Source organism: Dasypus novemcinctus, chromosome 13 (assembly GCF_030445035.2).
Source record: "Dasypus novemcinctus isolate mDasNov1 chromosome 13, mDasNov1.1.hap2, whole genome shotgun sequence".
NCBI classification, from domain to species: Eukaryota; Metazoa; Chordata; class Mammalia; order Cingulata; family Dasypodidae; genus Dasypus; species Dasypus novemcinctus.
The window spans coordinates 65312462-65337781 of NC_080685.1; the positions used below are offsets into that span (position 1 = coordinate 65312462).

The 25320-nt window shown below is 37.2% G+C and overlaps 1 protein-coding gene across 2 annotated transcripts in view; it reads left to right on the forward strand.

Moving 5' to 3' along the window:
- Positions 1-25320, forward strand: part of C13H1orf21 (chromosome 13 C1orf21 homolog) — a 232063-nt gene that overhangs the window by 127526 nt on the left and 79217 nt on the right. For both annotated transcript variants that reach the window (XM_058274853.2, XM_058274852.2), the window contains exon 3: positions 9888-9982. In XM_058274853.2, the coding sequence (XP_058130836.1) occupies positions 9888-9982 (95 nt within the window). The remainder of the gene's footprint in view (positions 1-9887; positions 9983-25320) is intronic.

The following is a 25320-nucleotide window of genomic DNA, read 5'->3' on the forward strand; positions in this document are numbered from 1 at the left end:
ATTTTTTAGAATGGAAAATTAAGATTATGCAGCCATTAATGATTTGTGGTTTCTTATTTTCCAGGTTAATTGCTCTCATTATGTCTTACTTTTAAGTAAACTCTATATTTTACATTCTTTAAAATAAAAAAAAAAGAGACAAGCCAAAGAATACACTCTAAGGGAACCTAGAGTTACTGAGTTTGAAAAAAAAAACAAAACTCTTTCTCATTCTCAACTTTTCCAGAGGACAAATAATGCTAAAGTTAAGAAATGCTTGGGGAAAACGGACTTGGTCCTGTGGTTAGGGCGTCTGTCTACCACATGGGAGGTCCGCGGTTCAAACCCTGGTCCTCCTTGACCCGTGTGGAGCTGGCCCATGCGCAGTGCTGATGCGGGCAAGGAGTGCCCTGCCATGCAAGGATGTCCCCCGCGTAGGGGAGCCCCACGCGCAAGGAGTGCGCCCGTAAGGAGAGCCGCCCAGCGCGAAAGAAAGTGCAGCCTGCCCAGGAATGGCGCCGCCCACACTTCTGGTGCCGCTGATGACAGCAGAAGCGGACAAAGAAACAAGACGCAGCAAATAGACACAGAGAACAGACAACCAGGGGAGGGGGGGATTTAAATAAATAAATAAATCGTTAAAAAAAAAAAAAAGAAATGCTCTTTTTCAGAGAATAATTCTGAGGTGATCATACCAGGGAAATATGATCTAAAGATGAAGCCAAGGTTGTGGCTATAAAATCCTTTGTTAAGAAATCAGAAAGATGCCTCTGTGATAATTTTATGTGTAAATATAGCTAGGCTATAGTGCCAGGTATTTGGTCAAACAGTAGTCTGCTGCTGTGAGGGTATTTTGTAAATGTGATTAACGTCTACAATCACTTGACTTTAAGTAAAGATTACATTCAATGTCGTGGTTAGACTTCATCCAATTAGTTGAGAGCCTTAAAAGCAAAACAAACAAACAACAGCCAAAAAAATAATAATAAACAGAAAAACTGAGGTTTCCCAGAGAAGAGAAAGTTCTGTCTCAGGACTGCAACATCAACTCCTGTCTGTATTTCAGCTTGCAAGGCAGCCCTACAGATTTCAGACTTGCCATCCCCTATAATCGCATGAGTCAATTCTTTAAAATCTAACTCTTGTACACACACACGCATGCACACATAACCTGCTGAATCTGTTTCTTTGTAGAACCCTGACTAAAACAGCCTCAAACAGGAAAAGTCCCTCCAAGAATTTTAAGAGTTTACCTTCCAGATCTTTTCTGTTAATAAGAAGCCTTCCAAGAATCTAAATAACATTACTTCATAGCAGCCTCATGGGAAGCCCAAGGTAGAAAAGAGAGGCTTGTTTTCATGAAATTTGTGAATATAGCATTTGTCTCATGGAGTCAACCCCAATAAGAGTCATAGGACATCTACAAGACTTTCAAGAAAATTGTATTTTCTGAATTACCACCAGCTTGGATTAAAAGGCTTAGAAATAGTACAAAAAGAACAGAGCTTCTCTGAATTACTACAGGCAGGAAGCTGGCTTAGAAGACTACTTACTTGCAGAAACCACCATTGATTATGGCAAAGGAAGGATGATACAGACAGCAGGCCCAAGTGCTATGGAAAATCATGACCAAGCAGTAGGACTGAGCCCTAATCAAGAAACTGGCAATTTGGGCTCAGCTGGATTGCAGAATTCTATGAACAATGACTCCTCTCTGCCTCCCCTTCATCCCCTTTTGGAAAGGGAATGTCCACAGCAGTTATCCTATTCCTGTCCCACAGTCATGGGTTGAACATATAAGGAGCAGCTAATTTGTCTCTTTCACAGATCTTCTATTGATAGAAGCTGTATTCAAGAGCTATACTTGAGAAAATATACCTAAGAAGTCTCATTCACAACTGGATCTTATTTAGACGATGTATCCCTGGACCCTGAGTCTTAGCCCGATGCTATAATTGGATGAGAATGTACATATGGAAGGGAAATGAAATCCTGTAGTCAAAGGATAGGTTGTGGCAGATTATATTTTCCAAAATAGCCTCAATATTTCTGGTCGCACATACTCTTCCAGAATCTTGCCATTTACATGTAGAGTTGGAGTCTGTTTTCCCTTCCCATGGACATGGTTGGGTTGTGAATGCTTCAACCAAAAGAATAGAGCAGAAGTTATGCTGTGTGACTTTGGAGGCTAAGTCATAACAAGGATACTACTTCCACCTGGCTCTTTCTTTTTGAGGGGATTCTTGATTTGGAGCCCATCCACTATCAGATATGTGAATGGGTGACCCTTTGGGTGATAGCAGCCTCCTACCTCCAGCTCACCGCTGTTGACACCAAGTATTACATGAATGACCTTTTCCCACTAAACCCTGACCAAACTGCAGGATTGTGAGAAAAATAAAGTCATCATTTTAAGTTATTGAACTTTGGGAAGGTGTATTAGTCAATCAAAGGGGTGCTGATGCAAAGTACCAGAAATCTGTTGGCTTTTACAAAGGGTATTTATTTGGGGTAGGAGCTTACAGTTACTAGGCCATAAAGCATAAAAATTACTTCCTTCACCAAAGTCTTTTGCCACGTGTTGAAGCAAAATGGTTTGATGTCTGCGAGGGTTCAGCCTTCCTCTTCCTCTCTAAAGGCTCTGTGGTCCCAGCCCTTTCCAATATCAGCCACAGGCCAGTACTTTCCTGGGGCTCATTTCTCTCTAGGCTCTGCTGCTCAGGGCTCTGGTCTCTGCAGCTGCAAACTGTCAGGCAAATGGCTCGTCCTTTCTGGGGCCTCTGCTGTGTCTAAGGAGCCATCTTATTCCTCTGTGTTTTTCTCCTGTGTGTTTACTTCCCTGGGTTCCAGTATCCAAAACTCCTACTCTCTTCTCTGCCATGTAGTTTTCTCTGGAGCGCCTACCCACCAAGGGGGTGGGGACTCAACGTACTACTGATATGGCCCAATCAAAGCCCTAATCATAATTTAATCACACCCGGAGGAGCAGACCAGTTTACAGACATAATCCAATATCTATTTCTGAAATTCATAAACAATGCCAAACTGCTACAGGTGGTTTCTTGTGCAGCTATTGTAACTGGAACTACAAATTAGTAGAAATCATCCAAACTGAAGCATAGTAGGAGGGGGGTGGGGAGATTAGAGGTAAAAAGTCTCAATAGCCTAAGGATAGGATCAAAGAGTCTAAAAGATGAATAATTAAAGTCCCAGAAGGAGGGGGAAGAGAGAACAGACCTTCCCAAAAATAATAAAAAAGAAAGAAAAAGACATAGAAATATTGGCTAAAACTTTTCTCAGTTGGATCAAAAGCAGCAACCAACAGATCCAGGAAGCTAAGGGACTCCAAGAAGGAAAAAGACTGAATAAGACTGGTCTGCCTATATGCTGATTTTTCTGCCTTAAAAAGTAACTATGGATCCCTTTTCCCAGTACCATTCAAACACAAATCCAGCCTCAATTTTTTTCCCTTAGTAGTGCACCAGTTAGGGAGTCCTAATTTAACATGAATCATATTTTGATTAATCATGCAAGAATGAGAAGATTTAAGTTTGAAAAAGTGACCTTTGAGACCCAGCTTAGTAAATGCTACAGTAGGAATAGGGTACTAAGGACACTGCAGAACAGGGAGAGCAAGAGATGATTAATTTAGGGGAGAGGCTGTGATATAGAAGAGACAGTCCAATGATATTACCTCTTCCTCAAAGGGTATTGAAGGTTATCTTGAAGATCATTAAAGATGATAGTCTCTGGACCATATCTACATGCCTTTAGGATTAAAAAGAAGAAAGCCCTCCCCCACTTTTTTTGTGGGGATATAAAACACCTCGGCTTAGAATGTCATAACTTTCCATGTGCTTAGGAGGTTTTTGCTAAAATTTGAACCAAGCTACAGATATTATTTTATATTTGTATTATGTCTTTTCTGTATTTTCATAGTTATACAAATACTATTGTAATTAGTTTTATTCTTACTTAGAAACTTACAGTTTATACAAAGCCTTCACTAGAGTAAACCAGAAGACTTTTATTAGAGGAACCCTAATTATAAAAACTTTTTAATATCATTTAATTCAAGTATTGAGCTAACATGTGAACCTACTTTCTATAGCTCAGTAATCTATGAACAAGACGATAGCCTAAAATATTCCATATCAACGTCCAAAAACAAGAAATTCCTCAGAAAATTGTTACATTCTAAGCTTAGAGCAGTTTACCATTTAGTCTAAATCTTCTCACTTAAGAAGAATGTAGCTTAAAGGGAGTTTTTGGCAAATTTTAGAAGTAAAAAGTGGGAACTTTAGAAATTTGGAGGCAAAAGATACTTATAGACCAGAGAGATTTTAAAAAGTTTCATGAAGATAGTGAGACTTGGACTAAAATAGTCTTCAAATTGACTAAGAAAATGGGAAAGAAACTCTGGATAGGAGAATAATATACATTTTAGATCAAAGCCTGAATATAGTTCAGCTAATAATTTCACACTGGGGATATCCACAGACCAAATGTGTATTTGAAAGCGCAATTTCCCACCCATTGCATTTCAATGCAAAAATGCAAAAAAAAAAAAAGTGGTGGTTGGTATTTCCATTTTCTTTTTTTTTTTTTTTTTTTTGAGATCTTTCTGTTTTTTCTTTTTTTTCCATTTTCCTTTGATGGTCTAATGGGGGGGGAGGGGGGAGGAGGGAATGAATTTCTGAGACAAGCAGGACAGACGGACTGATTAGCGGAAGTATCTATGTGTGAACTGAGGCCAATTCTTTGAGTTGCCCTCAGAGAGGGGGAAAAGTTCAATTTAACAAATATTTCTTGATTGCTTCCTGTGTGCAAAGCATGCTTTTAGAGAAACTTCCATTTTGTGATAGGTTTTATTTAGGGTTTCTTTCTTCTCTTTTTACTGAACACCTTCTGTGTGCCAGACACTTTAAGTAAAAACCCGGACATTCAGAAACCAAGTGTAATGAACAGCACCACGGTGAGTCCCTGAGAAAAGGTCAGATCTTAGCCACAGCAGATGCTGAATAAATGTTAGTTGAATGAAAAAGCTAATGGAGGCATGAACTACAGATGAGCTGGAGTTGTTCAAATTAAGAGGCCACATTTTCCCAACTAAATTGACCCTACTATCCAACTTTGGTTTGCGGTGCCTGAGAGTTCTGCCTCCTCTGAGTTTCCAGAGTTCAAGGGTTATTCTTCCACAGTTGCTGTTTGTACAGCAACTTCTATCCTCACTCTAAAACAAGCATTCTGCCTATTTTAAATGGGAACCTCACCAGTTCACTCTTACTGCACTCTCAAAGTAGGCATAGACCAAGAGCTTTGCCAATGCCAATAATTGAGTGAGGAAATAGATAGTGAGTCATTATTTTGTTGTACCTGAAATTTCATTTAAATGATCATTTTTCTCTTTCCAATCATAAAAGTTATTTATTATACTTTTAAAATTATTTTCTACTTTAATCAAAGTAATGTAATATAAGCAAATATATTCGTTATAAAAACACTATGTTAAAATAAAAATAGTAAGTTAAAATACTGAGATACTTATTGTGAATTATAACATGTCGTTCTTACTTCCTTTCTTCCCAGTCTCTAATATAGTTAAATCAAAATCTTTGGTTAAATTAATTATCAGTGTCTATATTACTATGACCTTGGAAATAGTGTTCCCTGGAAAGCCAACAGAGTTTTCTAAAGTAGCAGGTAATATTTATTGAGCATTTAATATGGATTAGACACTATTGCAAACATTTTCATATATTAATTCCTTTAATCCCAATTAAAAAATCTGAGGTTAAGTACTGTAAATATCCTCATTTTTACAGATGAAGGCTGAGGCACAAAAAGATTAATAACTTACCCAAGGTCTTGTGACCAAGCTGTCTAGCCCTGGAGTCTAAGCTCTGAGCCACTATGAAAACTGTCTCTTGAAAGAGTCCTATCAAGTAAGGAAATAAAGATCCCAGACAAGAATTTGAAGCTATACCAGGCTTTTGGGAATAAAACTTTAGTTAACTCAGGGTATATAGGATGTCCAGTGGGAGAAGTCCAGGGGCGATGAGTTTATGATATAAGGTGGAATGATTTGTTTCTTTTAGATGATTTTTCTGCTCATGTTTGCATATACTTAGTGCTTCTCCTTTCCCAAGATCGCATATTATCCTGAACATATAATAATTAGTCCACCAGAGAATTTTCATGCAAAGTCTAGATAGAATCGGCAATCCAGAGCATCCAGTTAAGAAGCCTAAGCTGTTGAACCATTGAGACAAGAGGACATTAGCACAGAGTTTTTGAAATTAGAACAGTCCCAGAAAAGATGGGACTTATGATTATCATACATGTGTCATTGATCAGAAGATGAACAAGTAAAGAAGTATGAAAGTAGATGTAAATTCCTCCCTTTTACTGGAAAGCAAGTGTAAGATGTCTTCTTACATTTATGGGCTAGAATAGCATTTATAGGGCTATTCTGCCTCTCTTCCGCCTTTCCCATGTAATATGTACATTTAATAAACTTGCTAACTTTTTTTATAATCCTGTCATAAACTTGCTCTAGCTTCCCATCTCTAATTGATTTCTTTTAAAGCCACTTCTATCAATTATGAATATAACCTTGTAGCAGATCTTCTATCTGCAAAGCTTGGAAAAACTGGAATAGGACCAGTGAATTCTTGATAATGGAAAAATTGACAGAGTTGAGAAAATGGAGATGCCTAAAAGCACATCCAGCCAATTGATCCCTTGAGATCCCCTGATCCCTGGTTCTAAAATCTGTAAATGTGTGTGTGTGTATTGCTGTAGGTCAAAAGTGAGGAACAGAGATCAAAGGCATAGGATGGTAAATTCTTCAGTGTGATAGAGCTGCCTCCAAAATACTCTTGGCCTGTCTCTGATGTAATCTAAGGAATAAAATGCTAAAAATATCACCAAAGCATTGCTTTTACCCTAGGCCTATTTTGACTAGCACAGCCTGTGACTGTTTACACGCAGAGAACAGGGAGCTGGTTCGGAATGAGGAGTCAGCCTACTGTTCCTGACGTGCATTTTAATAAGCCACCTGACAAGATCAACTGGAGGAAAACAAAAACTGAACAGGTGTGAGGGATTCGGAGGAAGACGGTCCTGCTTCTTCTTCCTCTTAATCAAGTTGGCACATTGTTCTGCTGCCAGGACTCTCTGGCTTTTACCGAGTGGCTGTGCTAATTGCCTTCAGTGTGGACTCTAATAAAAGGGAACCCCAAGTCCCAAATTGCTTCCCCTGGGCTTTAAACAAAAGGAAAACTGGATTTTTATAATGATTGTTTCACTGTCATAAACTGAAATGCTCCTTTTGTCTACACAGAGGCCCATTGGTGAGTGCCATTTCTTATGGCTGCATCACCATGGAAATGTGACACGTTTGTTGATGAGTTGTCTGTTTCCAGATGGACATATTCGTTCCCAGCATCAGCCTCTGAGAAATTTGACAGACCATTTTTAAGTATTTGCTTTGTACAAATTGTGGTTTATCTGAAGGTCTTGCTGGCTTTTTTGTTTTATGCCATGATGGATTTTGTGCAGTGTGTTGTGTAAGAAATAATGATAGGTCTGGTTTTGTAGTCTTGGCTGTTTGTTTTTCTTTTGTTGTATCCAGTCATACTGTGTTCCTCCAACATAGTGCTAGCTAGCCAGAGTGGTTGTTAATGATACCCTAAAACCACCCTCCTAAATTAGTGGTGATTTTGTCTTGATGTAAGAAAAGTCTGTGTTTGGCATGATGCTGCTTTAAAAGTCGTGTGGCCAGTGGCTTTTCCATTTCATCAAAGGAAAATATTAGAAAAATATTAATAGTTTGTCTACCACCTTCAATGCAGTTGCAGCCCCCGGAAGGATAAGAAGTAAATGAAAATTCAATACTGGTAGGCTGCCCAAAGAGCATCTGCCCTGGACTGTGGCTTGGTCAATGGGGGTGGACTGTGGGCAAGGCAAGAGTGGCTTCTTCCTAGGGGAGACCTTTTGGTTTGCAGAGGGTAAAGAGCCATCTGGGTGTTTCAGAAAACTTTACTTAGGTCTTAAAATGTTGTGCTTTTCCCTAGCCTATCATGCAAGGGCTTGGGTCCTATGAGCAAAAGCATAGAATCTACAGGAATTATGTTAAATATAAATATCAGGATTCTTTTAAATTAAATAACAGAGGCTCTCCATTAGCAATTAATATCAAAATTTAGTTTAGTTAAATGTTAGTAATTATCCCAGTCAACAATGGCTTATAAATATACTGTCCCATCTTTAACTTTTATTTTATCTTTATTTTTATCTCTGCATAATTGAATTAGAAGCATAATTTGTCAGTGTCTTTATTTTTTCTAATTAACAATTGCTTTTCCAACTTCTGAGTAAATGATTTTAATTAAATGAGTAGATTTTATTAGTTTACCTTCATTTTTTTCTCTTGTGAGAACTAAATTGTACCATGAAATTCTTTCGTGTTATAATTGTAGATACAAATCCATTGATTAACTTTGAATATATTTAGGACTTAGTAATCCTAGCTCATTACTATATCATCATAAATAGAATTAGTAAGTACCTTGAATTGTCAGGTGAAAAAAAAAAAACAATTGGCTTAGCCACAACATGGAGTCTTTATTCAGACATTCAGATGTTAGCAAGGATGATAATTTTGAGAAACATTTGAATAGCATAACTTCTTGGAGAAACGTTACTGTAACAAACAGCCTTGGAGGTAATGTGTTAAGGGATAGTAGAAGAAAGCTTGAAGTGACATTAGTAAGTGGTGGTATAAACAGTAAGGCAAGAAATTATCTAAGAATATCCTCATGGTACCATGTGAATCATAGGCAATAAGAAAATATATTGCAACTTCCTGAACTGAGTACAAATTCTTTTAGTGACAGACATTTGTCTTTCAAGTGGCCTACATCAGGGTTAGACATCACCCAATAGAGTGAGATAAGTAATCCTCAGTTTATTGTTTGATGAATATTTTTAAATTCCATAGCTCCTGTCATCTTCCCCACAAAATGGACTAAAGATGGCCCAAAGTCACACCTATTTTTTATCTTAGTGTGCCCAAGTCATTTCCTGTTGACAAGAATCTGATGAAAATATCATCATCATTACCAAACTCTTAACCTGGAGAACGTCAGCTTCCTGAGTTTGTGCTGTGATATATATCAATATAGGGATTTATTGTTATCTACAGGGGGATTGTGAGATCTAGGTGTATGATTCTCCAGTCTATTAGATATATCGATTCATGCCTCTTTATGCTTGTATGTATACAGAGAGATTAAAGTACGTGTTTGTAAGTCTATGTGTGTGTGTTACATATGAAGAGGTTGGAGACAGCTCCAAATTTAACATGAAGATCTCAAGAAGGAAAATATCCGTTTCCAATTGTTTCTCTCTATGTGTTTTTCATTACAACATCTGGTTTTGAACAGCATTTTATTTTTCTAAAAGAGAGAAATTAAAACGTGAATACACTGCTGAAAATTGCTGCCATGGACTAATATTCTCACAGGGAAAAGTAAGAATACTCTTCTCATCTTCCAGTACACCATTATGTGATATGTCCCAGTGTGTGCAGATTCCAAACAGGTCTTTAAAGGTGCAATAGTCTCTGTTTTCCACTACCAACCTTTGCTCTCTCTGTGAAAGGACCAGACAGTGACATTTTTATTATGTGCTTTCATAGTGCTGAGCTTCTCCCAGTAGATGGAGGAGACCACCTCGTTAAAAGATCCAGAATGCCAGATGAAGTTTCTTCCACATTGTTTCAAATGAACTAAATACAAAGGCAAAAGGGGAAAGGTTCTTATATGCATTGGGCTTTCTAACTGACTCTTTTCTCCCACTGTGACAAAAAGTTATAAAATGTGTTTTCTTTTTTTGTTACTCAGATGAGTATAGGATCAAACCGGTGGAAGAGGTCAAATACATGAAAAATGGAGCAGAAGATGAACAGAAAGTAGCAGCCAGGAACCAAGAAAACTTGGTAAGAGTCGAATTTCTCATATAACAATGAATTTCAGTGACACTGTGGTAATAAAATCTGCACTGCATGTTTAAACTGCAAGTTACACACTGACACAAGATTTCTTGAAAATGCTATAGCTATTTATAGCTTGCCTGGAAGCCGCACCATTTCTCCTGTATCCTGTTTGCCTTTGAAAAAGCCCTTCTTTAATCTCAATAGAGAATACTCCAGGAGAAATACAGCAACATTATTAATGTTGTAAAATAGTTAAATTTAGAGGATATAGCATGAAGCAGGAGTGAGATTTATGGAGGAAGGATTTGGTGATTTTTTTCCCTCCACCACTCCTTTAACTCTTATCCAGGTCAAGATGAATGGTTAAGTTTCATTATTCTGGGCATGCAGTGTTGTTGAGGAAGTTCAATAACAAAGGAAAATAATGTACTGTTAAGTAGGTCTTAAGATAGGTCTCTATTCAAACAGTCAGTACTTCACATTCACAATGCTAAAGATATTGTGGGTTTTGAGTTAATGTTAGAATGGTAATATTCTGAAATAGGAAGTTAGAAACATCTTTTTTTTTAATATGAATCAGTATATATGTTCCACTTTACTATTCAATCTCTATAAAAAACACTTAGAAAATTTTCATATTAGTTGGTTTCTTAAGAGTTTACAAATTGTTAAGGATATATTTCTTCAGTTGGGTTAGAGCAAAATTGTTTTTATATTTTTTTGTTGGATTATTTGCTGTCTTTTTTCATGTTTGAGTGAATGTGTTTTTAAGAGGCTTGCAGTATCATAGGTTATTTTCTCCTTTACTTGAACTCCTTTCTCCATTACGTGCTTTGTTTTGTTTTGTTTTTCAATTTCTGCCACAACAGAGGAAGTTAATGGTGCCCAGGAGTATTTAAGTTTGTCATGTTCCATGATATGCAAATGAATATAATATGCTAGTTCTTTGCCTTTATCCTTTTCTGAACATATGATCTACAACTTGAAATACTTAAGTTTCAACAACTGAATGGTTTAGATCATTTTAAAGATGTAAAAATACTATATGTCATATAATTTGGGTTTGGATTTTAAAGTATCACTCAAGTCACAGCAATTCATTGTACCTAGAGTAATGATATTCTTTAACATTAAAACTTCAATACAGGAAACAGCAACTATGACTAAATAAATATTATCAGATTTTTACCTGAATTTTTTTGAATGGATAAATAGAAATCTCGAGCAACCATTAGTAGTCATTTACTTTATTCCACTGAAAAGCAGAGTTTATCCTTTCGTGATATACTTTAAACTTGAGTTATAATCTCATCATTAATAATATTTCCATTAAGGTTAGAAAGATATTGGTGAGCAGTCTGGCAGTGGTTGTTACTTGGAGCTAATGCCTCACGTGTGTCTCTACTTCCTAAGTTTGTATCTCTGGGATCCTAAAGGAAGCAACTATTGTATCTCATACTCTGGTTTTCCTCATTGTGTGCTGACCATATTTAGCCCAATACAATCATTTTTATTTCTCTGTCAGTTTCACAGTCTGTCAGCTACTTGGTGCTAGTATAATTCTTTATCGGCACAGTGGTCAGAATCAGCACAGGTGCTTTTCTACGAAGACTGAAAGTTTGGTTGTTCTAATTTATTTGTGGATTATCTGTGACAACTCCGTACCCCTTTATTCTGCACCCCCAGTCAGGGTCCAGGTTACCAGCAGAATTGCAAAATGGTTTTCATGGGGAATGGGGAAGTAAAAGCTTATCTTTGATTCTGAATGTCCAAGACTGTTTTTTCAAAATTAAATGCTTTTCATTTCCTTGGCATAATTGCCTTCTGCCCCACCTTCTGGGATGCATAAGCAAATATTGACCATTCATGTTGGTTGAGAAAACTAATAGCCTCCCAAATTTGAAGCTCACATTGAAAGGTGGATGAAATAGATTTGATAATTCTTTTTTCCCACTCTAAAATAATCAAAGTCAAGAAGTTCTCATCTTACAAAAAATGACTTTTAAGTATTAGTTGAAATCTTTTAAAAGACATTTTTTTTTAACTCAAATTGCTGAAATATGGTGCTCAGTAAACATAGCCAAGGCAGGATGGATGGCATGATGGTTAAAATGGTGGGCTCTGGGTTCAAATCTCAGCTCTGCCACTTGCCATAATGGAGTTATTTAACCTCTCTAAACTTCCCACCCCACCAAATTGGGAAAGGGACAGTGCCTCATAGTGCTGTTAGGAGGATTCATGAGAGGATCTCTGTAAGGCAGACTATGGCGCCTGGGACATGATGAATACCTATTAAGAGTTAGATATAGCATTTTCATATAACACAAAAGGAAAGAATAAAGAATGTTAGTCTGTGTTTTTTCCCTTTTCCTTCATGTTAATTGGTCAGAGATTTATGAATGAAAGCTTTAGGTTAATGCCAGTATTATATTTATTCTGAAAACCCTTAACTCTGACACTCTTAGATTATTTAAACAAGTGTGTTTTGGGCACCCATAATATACAAGGCACTTACTCCATACTGAGAGACATGCATGGTACTTTAAGTCACTGAAATCAAGAAGCAAACAGTAAAGTTATGAGAACAGTTCCATTCAACATATGTTTATTGATTGCTTCCTATGTGCAAGACACTGTGCTAGGCTGTGCATGGAAACACAAAAATAAGGAAATCACAGCCCTTGGCTTAGGGGTGCTTATATTCCAGTAGGCAAGAAAAGTATCAAATGACTGTAAATAAAACAGGGTAAGACTGAGTCTAAGATAGAAATGCAAAATACTGCAGACACTCAAAGAAAGCAGAGATTGTGTCTGTTGGGGTGTCAGGACCTATTTCATGAAAGAGTTGACTTTTATCATGGGCCTCTAAGGGTGGAATAAAAGAAAGTGCCCCAGGCAGAAGTAACAAAAGATGGTAAATGCAAAATATGTTTAGCCAAAAGCAAATAGTCCGTTTTGATTGGGGCGTGTGGGGAAAGGGGAGAAGGAATTGGTAGGGAAACAGTGGAAAATTAGAAGGAATGTATAGAGCCTTCTTGTCCAGGCTGAGAAGTCTGAAATAATTCCTTTTTATTAAAAGGGAGCCTTTAAAGGTTTTTAAGTGAGGGATTGGCAGGATGGGATCATGATTCAGGAAAATTGATGTGGCAGCAGCAGATGTAATGTAGATTGATGTGGGGAGCTCAGGTGGGAAACTAACAGTGTTTGCAAGAGTCAGTGAGACCTGACTCAAGGTGGTGGTGGGGAGAATAGAAAGGATTTGGGGAAGGTTGCAAAAGTAAAAGAAATAAGCTCTGACAACTAATTAGCTATTAAATACAGACAGATGAATCAGGAGATAATGGTCATACTAACAGATTTGACTGCCTCAAAGACTGACTGGTTAGTGAAAATATATACTGAACTCACTGAAATGGTGAAATCAGTAGGTAGATTATGTTTAAGGGAATGGAAGGTGTTCATTCAGTCCTCCATTCTTCAGTCTTGTCCACTCTTAGAAAGTGCGTAAGAGAGAAAGTTAAATTGTTGATCACACAGCAGTGTGATAACTGCAATCATGGAACATCTGGGACCACCAGGTCCTTACACTCCGTGCTCTGGGGCACTCAGAGGAGCTTTAGACACAGATCCCATCCCAGGGAGCGAACCACCTGGTGGCAGATGGCGTGCAGCCTATATGACCATAATTCAAGGTATGATGTGAATTAAAGGTTGGTTTTGAGCAAGCACATTTTAGGAACTTGCAGACCATCCAAGTGGAGAAATCTAGCAAAGGGTGAGAATGAGGAGCTGGAGCCCAGGAGCATTGTGAACATAGTTTTGTTTGCTTGAATGAATGAATAAGTGAAGCTGGACCTAAAGGTATACATTTGGATTGAGCTGATAGCCAAACACTTGGGATGAATGTGGAAGCCAAAAGAAAGAGAAGAGATAACGACTAAAGAAAACACTTTGAGTTCCAAGGTTCACCTGTGCATAGTCTGTGGCCCCCCCCAGAAAGCTTGTCTTGACACTGCTCTCTTTGCTCACAATACCCCATTGGTCTTCTTTCAGTTCTTCTAAGCCCAAATGCTTCCAAAGACTGGGCCCTCAACACTCACTGTTCCTTCAGCCTGGAGAATACCTCATTCCCTTCACACCTATCCTCCACCCCTCTCCCTCATGCTTCTTCCTTCTGGAGACTGCAGCCTGTTACTCTCTTATGGAAGCCTCTCTGGACCTCACCAACTAAGTTAGTTCTTCTTTATTCATTCTTACTATCTTTGTGTTCACCTTTAGAGTACTTGGCATGCTATTTTGGAATAATAATTTGTAAGTAATTTAATGTTCATTCCTCTTTTAGGTATAAGGTCATGAGGTCAAACACTTTACCTTTTTTGTTTATTATTGAATGTCTAGCACCTAACAGTACATGGCACCTAATTGTTGCTCGTAAACACTTAAGACCTCCAATCACTAGAGTCCTTTGACTGCTGTTTCTGTGGGTGGAGATCATTCTGGTTTTTTGAGGCTACTGATGAATCATTTATGTGACAGTCATTTATGTACTCTCAGGGCAAAGATGTGTGTGTTCATCCCAATTTTCATCATTGCTTAATATTCATACATTTCACTTTATTTCTTGCAGACTTTAATTCCTACTTAAGGCAAGTGGTGTGAGTGGTAGCATGTCTTTGAAGGTTATTTGTAGATATTGGTATTATTCCCATATTAGTATGGATCCCAGCTTTCCCATTTCTAACTTTTTATCTCAAACTTCTGGCTTTCCTGTTCCTCATCTGGAACCTGGAGGTAAAAAAATTAAAGTGTTAGAATTAGAAGGAAATAGTGGGAGAGTATGTAGGAGAGTCTTCCTTATACAAACCATAGAACGCAAAAGCTATATATTAAAAAAATAACGAATTTATTTTATTACATCAAAACTAAAAGCTTTTGTGAAACAATATTCCACAAAAAAAGTAGCAAATAGATAGGCAACAGCCGTGGGGAAAATATTTATGAACAAAGTTAAAGAATTAATATCTGGGATTTATAATGAACATTTGAAAACCAATAAGAACAGAAAGAAAACATCCATTAGAAAAATAGGTAGATGAATTGAGCAGATGGTTCATAATAGAGGACACTGGGCAATAAGCATATGAAAAGATGTTTCACATCACTAGGTTAAAAGATTTTGTTTCCCAATCTGTTTATGCTGCTTCGATGTCATTGTAATTATGTATTTTGGTTAAAAAATATGTAAACCAATGAAACATGAGTGTGGAAAGAGCTGTTTGGGTGAAAATTAAATGGAATCATTTGGAAAGTCTTGATGAAGGTAAATTACTAACAGCTTGCTGTTCAATTAAATTCTGCACTAAGATTATTTCATAAGAGTCTTTACATTCTCACTTCACTTAAGAAACCAAAACAGGGAATTTTTACTGCCTTAAGGGTAAGGTTAATGTAGTAAGTGGATATAGAGCCCCAATCAGTGGTTCCTTATTTAATGCCTTGTTCCTATATAGAAAGATTGGAGAAGAAATATACTTCCATGTATTTTTAAATAAAATAATATGCTTAATGTGTGTACTCATTTTTATCATGCCCTGCTTTAACTGACTTTATTGTTTAATATCCAGTCTGGATCATGTAGTCTAATATGAATTGTAATCAGAGAAATGCAAATTAAAACAAGATCCCTTTTTTCACCCATTAGATTAGTAAACTTTAATTTTGGTAATATCAGATTGTGGCATTGTAGGAAAATATAGAGTCTTATACTAATGGTAAAGCATCTTGGAGGGCAATTTAGCAGTATCAAAGTTTAAACATATACAACCATGACCCAGCACCTCCACACCCACGCACCTGCCCATGCACATGAGGAAGTTTGTACAAAACTCTTCACTGTGGCATCATTTATAATAGTGAAAAATTGAAAATAACCTTCATGCTCAATAGTAGGGTAATGTACAGTTGTACTGTGCAGGACAGCAATTAAAAACAATGAGTAGATCTATATGAATGGTCATAGAAAAATCATGCAAATTATAGAGTGGATATCTAGAGTATGATACCATTTATGATTTTTTAAATGAAAGAAAACTGAAATACTGTACATTTTCTGTGGTGCCATATATATATGTGTGTGAATTTATAGAAAAACCTATATAGATGTGTCCCAGACTAATAATTGTGGCTACCTGAGTTGTTGGGGAACTTAAACACTCTGAGACCCAGTTTCTTCCTCTGCAAAATGCAGGTAATGATCAAATTCACCTCAGCAGAAAGTTGTGAAAATTAAATAAAATTGCTTGTAGAGATATTGGCATAATCCCTGGCATAGAAAATGCCATTGTTGGCTGTGGTTACTGTTAATTTAATTAGTGGAGTTTGGATGGTTGCAAGGTGAGGAGAGAAGAATTGCATTGGTGATCAGAGGACCTTTATCCTTAAACTTAATGTTTTTAACTTTTTCAATAAAAATATATGAGTATATTTTTTGTGTGATTTAAAATTTATTAACAAATTTACTTTAAAGAGGGAGATACTCCAATTTTGACTACTTGAAAACCTAAGAAGGAACGTATAAATACCCTTAGTTTTCAGTCATTCTCCTGTGCCCGATTCATATGAGGGACGAGGCAGCTAGAAGGAAGCCCAAGGATTACCCAGCTTCACTTTAAGTAGGTTAACAGTTTTACATATAAATAAATTAAAGGGAGATTGCTCCAGACTTGGCAGGATTCAGTCCCCTTGGTTTTGCTATTTCTTTGACTTATGTATATTACAATGATTTTTGATTTGCTAACTCAGAATACAGTTGTATAAATGAGAAGGCTCTTTTTGAACAGGATGGCATATGTCACACTTGGGTGAGCTCTTGGTTTCAATCTTATCCATAGAGTTGAAGGCTGATTTGAAGCTCCTATCTACTTCATTAATTCCTGAGTACAATCAGATGACAATTTTTTTAAGTGCTTTTATAAGGAAGAATGATGGAATCAAGCTTAAGGTATGACTGAGTCCTCCTCCTGTCTGTTGAGTTTATGAGAGGTCCCATACCTTTGTGTAGTACATTAGATTTCCAATAAATGCCAAGACATCTGGTTGTAGAGATGAAGACCTGGAGATTAAGAGCCATCTTTGTGGAGAGGGAATGTTCCAGAGACCCACTAGAGTTCAATTTGGAGCATTGGCATACAGCTGCTGAAAGCTGGAAAGCGGCCCTTTCCTACAGGAGTTTGCCAAGGTTGAAGCAATCTCTAGTAAGGGGATTAATATTTTCCAAAGTGCATTGAACTGATTAACAGCCTAAAACAGAAAGCAGAGAATATTCTGGAATTTTATTTAGGAACTGTAAGTAAAATGGAAAGCTAAACACTGAAGGCCAGTCACCATATCACTCTAATGTTACAGTTTATCTTGTGAAAGATGTGTGCATGTGAATAAAAGTTGTAAGTAGGTTAAGATATTTACATTCCTAAAAGATGTCCCATAATTAGGAGCCCTCTATGTCAATTGGAACTCTCACCTTCTGTTTTTTAAACAAATACTATATTATTTATACATACTATAAATAATATGTATTTTAAACAAATACATATTATTTAAACAAATAATATGTGTTAAGTCCTCTAATAGAGGCCCTCATGAAGTTGTATGAGAGAATGATGATGGGTTGGTGAACCATAACCTGGAGATCTGAGAAGGTTCACAGAGTGGCTGACGTGGGAGCAGGGCCTTGAATGAGAACAAGTGTTCATTGACAGATGAGGTTGGGAAGAAGATTTCAAGCAGCAGGAACAGTGTGAGCTGAGAAAGGAAATGTGGTATGAATAGTGAGTGGATTGGGGAGACTCATGGCCTACAAAGTGAAGGGGTTTTTTGGTTAGTTCATGTGTTTAGCTTTTTTTAAGTTGACGCATTAATTTTTAGTTTACAGATAGGCATATTCTTTAGCAAGCATGCAGCATTCGTAAATACACAATAAAAGAACAGACCTCTCCTGGATAATTTGAAGATTTAGGGTGTTGATAATGACTTTCCTTTTCCCAGCATTGTTGCAAAGTGTGAATGATTATAAACATGTGTCCCTTGAATGCAAGGTGCTGTCTAAAAGTTGCTGAATATGTTTACTCTCGGCTTTCTCTTGCCCAATATGGATAATTTCTGATGCTCTCCCTGTTTGTTAGCTTTTGGAAATACAGCAAACACAAACAATAATTTAGAGTTCACTTTTTGGCCTCTTCCCCAAGTAAACAGCAATACCCTGATGTTTAAGGAAAAAGTGGAAAGAAACCTACTACAAAACTTGATTTTGTTTGTCTCACATGCTCTTTGTAGATACTGGATTTATTTATTTCCTAAAAGATGGGCATTTTTTATGGAAGTGGTTGAGTGGGGGAAAATGAATGACAACTGAGAGAGCCACAGAAGGTGTACTGTCATTAAAGTACCTAGAACAATAACATGGTAGTATGCCTTTTCTGCAGATTGCTCATATTTCTCTCTTCTTTCCTGTGTGACCCTAAAAATAAAACCAAAGCATGTAAGTTTCACTCATCTGTTGGCATACACAGTGAGGTAGCCTCACTCAAAATTAATCATTTATTCCCTGCAGGTGAGAGTATCAACACACTCTGTAATGTTTCCAAGAGTCTGCTCTGGTAGATGTGTTGTTGTGGACTTCATTTGTGAGCAAATAATGCACAGTGCTAACAGAGATGCAGGATTCACCAGCCACATTATGATCTGTTTTTAAAAGGTTCTTGGCAATTCTGAGAGCAGATTTTATACCTGTCATTCAGAAAAGATAGAAGTAAATAACCAGGCATAAAAAATTCATTCACATTCTTTAGAGGGAGGAGGAGGTATTGCTTAGTGTGTCAGCATTATAATAGATATATGAAGATGTGAGTGTAACTAACGACCTGCTTCATATTCACAACAGGGCTAATTTAATTTATTTACCCAGGGCACTATATGATAATAGGTGCCAAATTTCTCCTTCCTTTGAAAAGTAAAATACTTGATAATGGCAAGGGTATTTCCAGAACTTAATATAATAACTCATTCTTTTGTCCTGTCATAGTGTGGTGTTATACTCCAGATTTTCATTTACAGACAAACTTCTGCCCTTTACTCAATAATTTGAGGGCTCGCTTAATTTGAGACAAAAAAAAATTTTTATGCTTTTATAGATTTTTACTGCTGAGGGCATTTAGCCCAAGAAATTGGGACTGGAAGAAGACAAGAAATTGGGCTTGGAATACGAGGTAGAGTTTGATTTCAGAAAGAAAGCAAAAGGTTCGTCATTAGAACTATGTGCAGTAGGAATGATAGGATTCTGGGTCTCCCAAATATGAACCCATGTTCCTTTTTTTCCCCCCAAGTTTGAGGCAGGCTGACCCTAAAAGGAAATGTCAGTTTTACAAAAAGAGAATGGAGAATCTCATTACAGTCAAACACTTCACAATCTCTGATGCCTTATAAGCTCCATGTTTAAGCTCATATCAAATAAGCTCTGCTGGCCAGGAGCTGGCAGTCCAGTGAAACAAGATAAACAGCAGATAGCTATTGGATTTGGTTTGTTCCTGGTATTCTCTTATTTAACTGTATTTTCCCTTATTATAAACATATTTCATGTTTGAATTACTTTAAAATGCACTAGGGAAATACAGAAATGAATAAAAACACGTAAATCAGCCATTAATCTCAGAACAGCCTTTTATGTTTTTATACCTAACATTTATAGAAATATATCTTTTTTTCCTAAATGAAAATGGTTCTAAATTTCTACAAAACTAAGCATAATCATAACATATGATCCAGCATTCGTGCTCCCAGGATATTTACCCAACTGATTAAAGAACTTATATCACAGGGGAGCAGATATAGCTCAGTGGTTGAGGGCCTGCTTCCCATGTATGAGGTCCTGGGTTCAATCACTAGTACCTCTTAAAAAACAGAATAAAATAAAACTTATAGCACAAAAACCTTCATGCAAATGTTTATATACACTTTATTCATAATCACTGAAAACTGGAAGTAACCTAGATGTTCTTCCATGGGTGAATGGCTAAACAAACTATGGAACAACCATATAATGCAATAGTATTCAGCAAGGAAAACAAAAAGAGCTATCAAGCCATGAAAAAACACTTAGCTTATTGCTAAGTGAAAAACAGCAATCTAAAAAGGCTGTAAGCTTTAAGATTCCATTTATATGACATCTGGAAAGGTAAAACCACAGAGACAGTAAACAGATCAGCAGTTGCCATGAATTTGTAGAAAAGAAAGGATTGAATAGGTGAAGCATAGGGTTTGTTTGTTTTAGGGTGGCAAAACTATTCTATATGATGATAACTATGTAATTGTCAAAACCCATAGAACTTAACAGCAAAAAGAGTGAACCTTATTGTGCAGATTTTAAAAATAAACAATTAGGAGGTCAAGTGACTCCGGGATAGAATGCAGACTGTGACAAAAGGATCTAACAGTATGAGATAACCTCACTGGAATGGAGTGAGGATAAAAGTGCTGACCTCAGTAACCGAAAATGAATGGTGCCTGTAAGACTAAAGGTAAAAGGAACTGTACATAGCACTGTACTTCATTTATTCGTTTTATTATGGGGATGAGAGTTAATAACTCTGAAACTACTATACATGTATTCTAGAACTGAACAATGAGGTATATATTGGTGCATGGTAGAAAGGGCTAACAGTTTTGAAACCACTATACAAATTAAGTAATGGATGGTGAAAAGTTAAGTAGTTAAGTAATGGATGGTGGTTGGTGGGAGCCAAGTTTCTCACGGTTGGGAGGAGTGGGAGGTTACAGGCATGCAAGAGGAGGAGGCTAGAATGATTCTGTTAGAATGGGTTAGAGCTGGAGATGTCAGCTTAATACAAATACAGGTGGCTACATATATAAATATTGATAGATGTCTATATATGTGTGTGTACATTCACATGCACATATTTATTTGCTCTATCAGCTAACAAGGCCTAGAAGCATTGATATCCCAGTAGCAATAAGCACACTCAGTACCCACATCTTGGTTTCTAATATTCTCCAATAAAAGGCCCAGGGCTCCTTGGAGAAATGGCTGATTCTAGAGCTGAAACAGGGAATATACAAGATGATCCTGGAAATTATGGAAGTGCACACAGACACACTAATACAGGTATGTAAAAGAGACATAGGAGTCAATCAAAGTGCTCCCAGTGATCATAGCTGCAATAATTTGAGCAACAAAATAATGTCAGATTATACCCAAAGTATAAAATAAATATCCATGAGTCCATACTGATGTGAGTAAATGATTGAATAAATAAATGGAGGAGAACTGAGAAATCTGTGCTTAAGAATTTCAGTAATTTGTTTAGATATCCTGCCCTCAAGGAGGTGGGATGTAACTTCCCACTTCTTCAGTGTGGGCTGTAGATTCTTTCCGAAAAGTAAGTATGGAAAGGTGGGGGTGGGGGGAGGAGAACAGCTTTATAATGGAGAGATCTGACAAACAGTACCTCAAGCGATCAGGTAAAAATCGACAGTGTTAAGTCATGTTGCTATCATGTACATTTGATAGGATGTGATGCAAGTATCAGTTTACTTCTGTGACCTTCCTCCCACACACCCATAACCCCAGTCTAATCATGAGAAAAGCATCAGACTAATCCCAATTGAGAGACATTCTATAAAATAACTGGCCAAATTATTATTCTACAAAATAACTGACAAGATAACTGACCCAACTCCTCAAAACTGTCGAGGTGATCAAAAATAAGGAAAGCATGAGAAACTCTCACAGCCAGAAAGAGCCTCAGGAGACATGCCAACTAAAATCTGGTGTCCTGGATGGGATCTTGGAACAGAAAAGGAGCATCAGGGAAAACTAAAAAAATATGACTATCATATCCATATTGGTTCATTAATTATGACAAATGTCAGTCCCAATGTAAGCTGTTAATAATAGGGGGAACTGAGTGTGGGGAATGGAAACTCTGTATTATCCTCACTACTTTTTTTTTTTTTTTTTTTAAGATTTATTTATTTATTTAATTTCCCCCCCTCCCCTGGTTGTCTGTTCTTGGTGTCTATTTGCTGCGTCTTGTTTCTTTGTCCGCTTCTGTTGTCGTCAGCGGCACGGGAAATGTGGGCGGCGCCATTCCTGGGCAGGCTGCTCTTTCTTTTTCACGCTGGGCGGCTTTCCTCACGGGCGCACTCCTTGCGCGTGGGGCTCCCCCACGCGGGGGACACCCTTGCGTGGCACGGCACTCCTTGCGCGCATCAGCACTGCGCATGGCCAGCTCCACACGGGTCAAGGAGGCCCGGGGTTTGAACTGCGGACCTCCCATATGGTAGATGGACGCCCTAACCACTGGGCCAAAGTCCGTTTCCCCCTCCTCACTACTTTTCTGCAAATCTGAAACTACTCTGAAATATAAAGTTTATTTAAATATAAAAAGATGGATCTGTACTATACACACTGTGATCATACCATTTGAATATACCATAATTTAATACTTTAGTGAGCAGTTTTTCATAATATTTTGTACCTCCAACAATTCTCTTACAATAAATTCCTATACATAGGAATAATGAGAAAAAGAGGTTTCTTTTGATATATATATGCCAAATTACCTTCCCTCCAAAAAAAAGAAATCTTTTACCAACTTGTCTTTCTACCACCAAATTATAAGAGTGCTATTTCTCTTAACCCTTTACTACTCTGGGTAATTTTACAATTTTGATTTGCATTTCTTGGATTACTAATAAGTGTGCACTTTTTGATATGTTTTTAAGACAGAATGTAAGAGCCACAAGAGTGAGATCCTTGTCTCTTACTTAGTTCCTGACATAGAGCAGGTACTAAAAAGTATTTGTGAGGAAATGATTATTTCCCTTTTGCTGGAAAATTATGTTATTTCTCTTTTATTGGAATCTAGAAGAAAAGCAGAAAAATAATATGTTTTTAAAGTTTTGAAATATGCATTAGTTATTCCAACAGCATTGAATTAAACATACATGTCCAGCTGGACATAATTGCTTCACTGGCTGTTAGTCGATTTGGGTCGTTCAACAGGCATCACACTCCTGAGGAGAAGCACCCTTACTTGATGATGTGTACTGGGAGCCTAAAAACTCAAAATGTTACCGGATTTCTTGACTATGCTGCAGAAATGAATTTCAAGAGTACCTTGCGTGAGTTAGGCCACTAATTTATTTAGGTAGGGAGGGAAGAGAAATGGGAGAAAATAACAGACCATGGGTCCCAGGTGAAGAGGAAGGGGCTGAAAAGTGATAAAGCAGGCTGATTTACAGACTACAGTTCCCCATTATAATATAAATATAAATATAATATAAATGCCCAGGTTTACTTGTGGGTTGATCCATGTGGGGGAGAAGGCGGCCAGAATCGGAGTCCAAAGGCAAGAGAGAGCAAACTCAGGCCTTAGGCCTGCTTTTTGAACCATTAATTATTCCACCCCTTTGCTAGTGGTGGGGGAGGAATTCCAGCTGTTTGCTGTGCTGATTGATTACCCCCCTCATCAATCCCCCATGAGGGCCCAATGATCAAGTCCTTGGGGAATATCCAGGGCTTCTCCTGGCTTCTGGAGGAACTCTTGCTCTGGATGGCAGAATCTTGGGGAGGGTCTTCCAGCAGCCGTCTTGGGGTTATTGATGTCCACGTGGGCTTCTTGCCAGGTTCCAGGTCCGTCCGTTAATCCCCGTCTTACTGGCCTGCTTCACCAAGGCTCCTGCTTTCCCTCAGAACAGCTCAAAGGTTGGAACTGGGTCTTATTATTCGTCTTACTCACTTTGTGTTAGAAAATGTTCTTAAATGTCACTTCTTAAAAAGTATCCATCAGTTTGAGGGATACATTGAGATTACCTACTTCCAATAATAATATGTTCTGAGTTGAAGGAATGGTTAATTTTTTATTCCTTAAACAGGAACTAATCTGTATCTAAGTTTCCACAAGATGGTACTATTTTGAATTGTTCTAAGGCACTAAAAAAAAAAATCTGTAAAGATGAATGGGAAAAAATAGCATTGATGTGAAACTTAGAATTAGCTATTAAAACCTCCTTCATTTTATTTTTAGATAAATTTTGGTTATTGTAGTGATTATTCTCATATCATTGGTTTCCATGGAAAACTGACTTTCTGCTGTAACATCTTAATTTGTCATCACATTATCATAAAATTTACACAGTGTATTCTTCCTAATTTATTTCAGAGCTATTTGATCATAAGCTTCCAGTGTTAACTACTAGTTTTAATTTTCTCGTTTTCTTTGGTAACATCATTCTTTTCCATCATTTGGGTATTTCATTTTGTTCTGATTTTTGTTTTTTAACCAAGAAATCATCCATATCAATATCAAAAAAGATTGGCTTAGTGTTCCAATTGTATAAGCAAAAGCCATATCAGTGCTGCGATAAAAAAAGGAATTTTCTGATCAGACCATGAAGTGCATCAAAGAATAGCCTACAAGAGGTTTGCTAATGTTAAACTGACCAAAAAGGTATGGAGAATTTTCTCTGATTGGCAGAGTTATAGAAGATTATTGTTTTCTTTTTATTCTTTCCTGCATTTAAATGTTTTTAGGAATGTGTTAAGGAAAAGGAACTTATACAAAAAGCCACTAAAACATAAGGATTTACGGCTGGGCAGAAAATCCTTTACAGCAGCATTTATGCTCTTACTCCTATTCAGAAGTTAGTTGCTTTTTTTCTTGTAATGGACATCTTTGTGAGAGGAAGGAAAGGGCCATTCACCAAATTTCCAACTCAGTTGAGAATTTACAGTGGAAAATTTGCTCTGCAAGAGGGGGCGTGGTAAATTAATGAGTGTAGCGGTGTAACTTTTCAGGACTGTAAACTAGGAAGGTAAACACATTCACCATGTGGACAAATTGCTTTAGCTTTTTAGGAATCCTTTAGATGCAATAAAAATACTGTTGGGTTACTATTCCCATTATTTAGCAAAGTGGCGGTCATTTTTATATTTATTATTAGAGTTAGCAAGAGAAAACTTGAGTTAATCAAATTACCCAGCAAATGGAGTGTGCTGATCAAGTACCGTAATTCCTTTATTCTTGCCTTGTTGTTGAAAGCCTTTCTGAAATATATTTCCTTCTCTTAGTAAATACAGGATTTCAAATATTAGTAAATTTTTCTTCGGTGATTCAGCATCTTGCATTGCCTTGAGGTCATTGTTAAAAACACCAAAATTGAAACAATAAATCCAGAAGTTGAGGCGATTTGGCTAAATCTGTGCTAGCTTTCTGACATCCCCTAAAACAGATTTTATTTTTTATCTAAATATCGTTTTCTGCTTA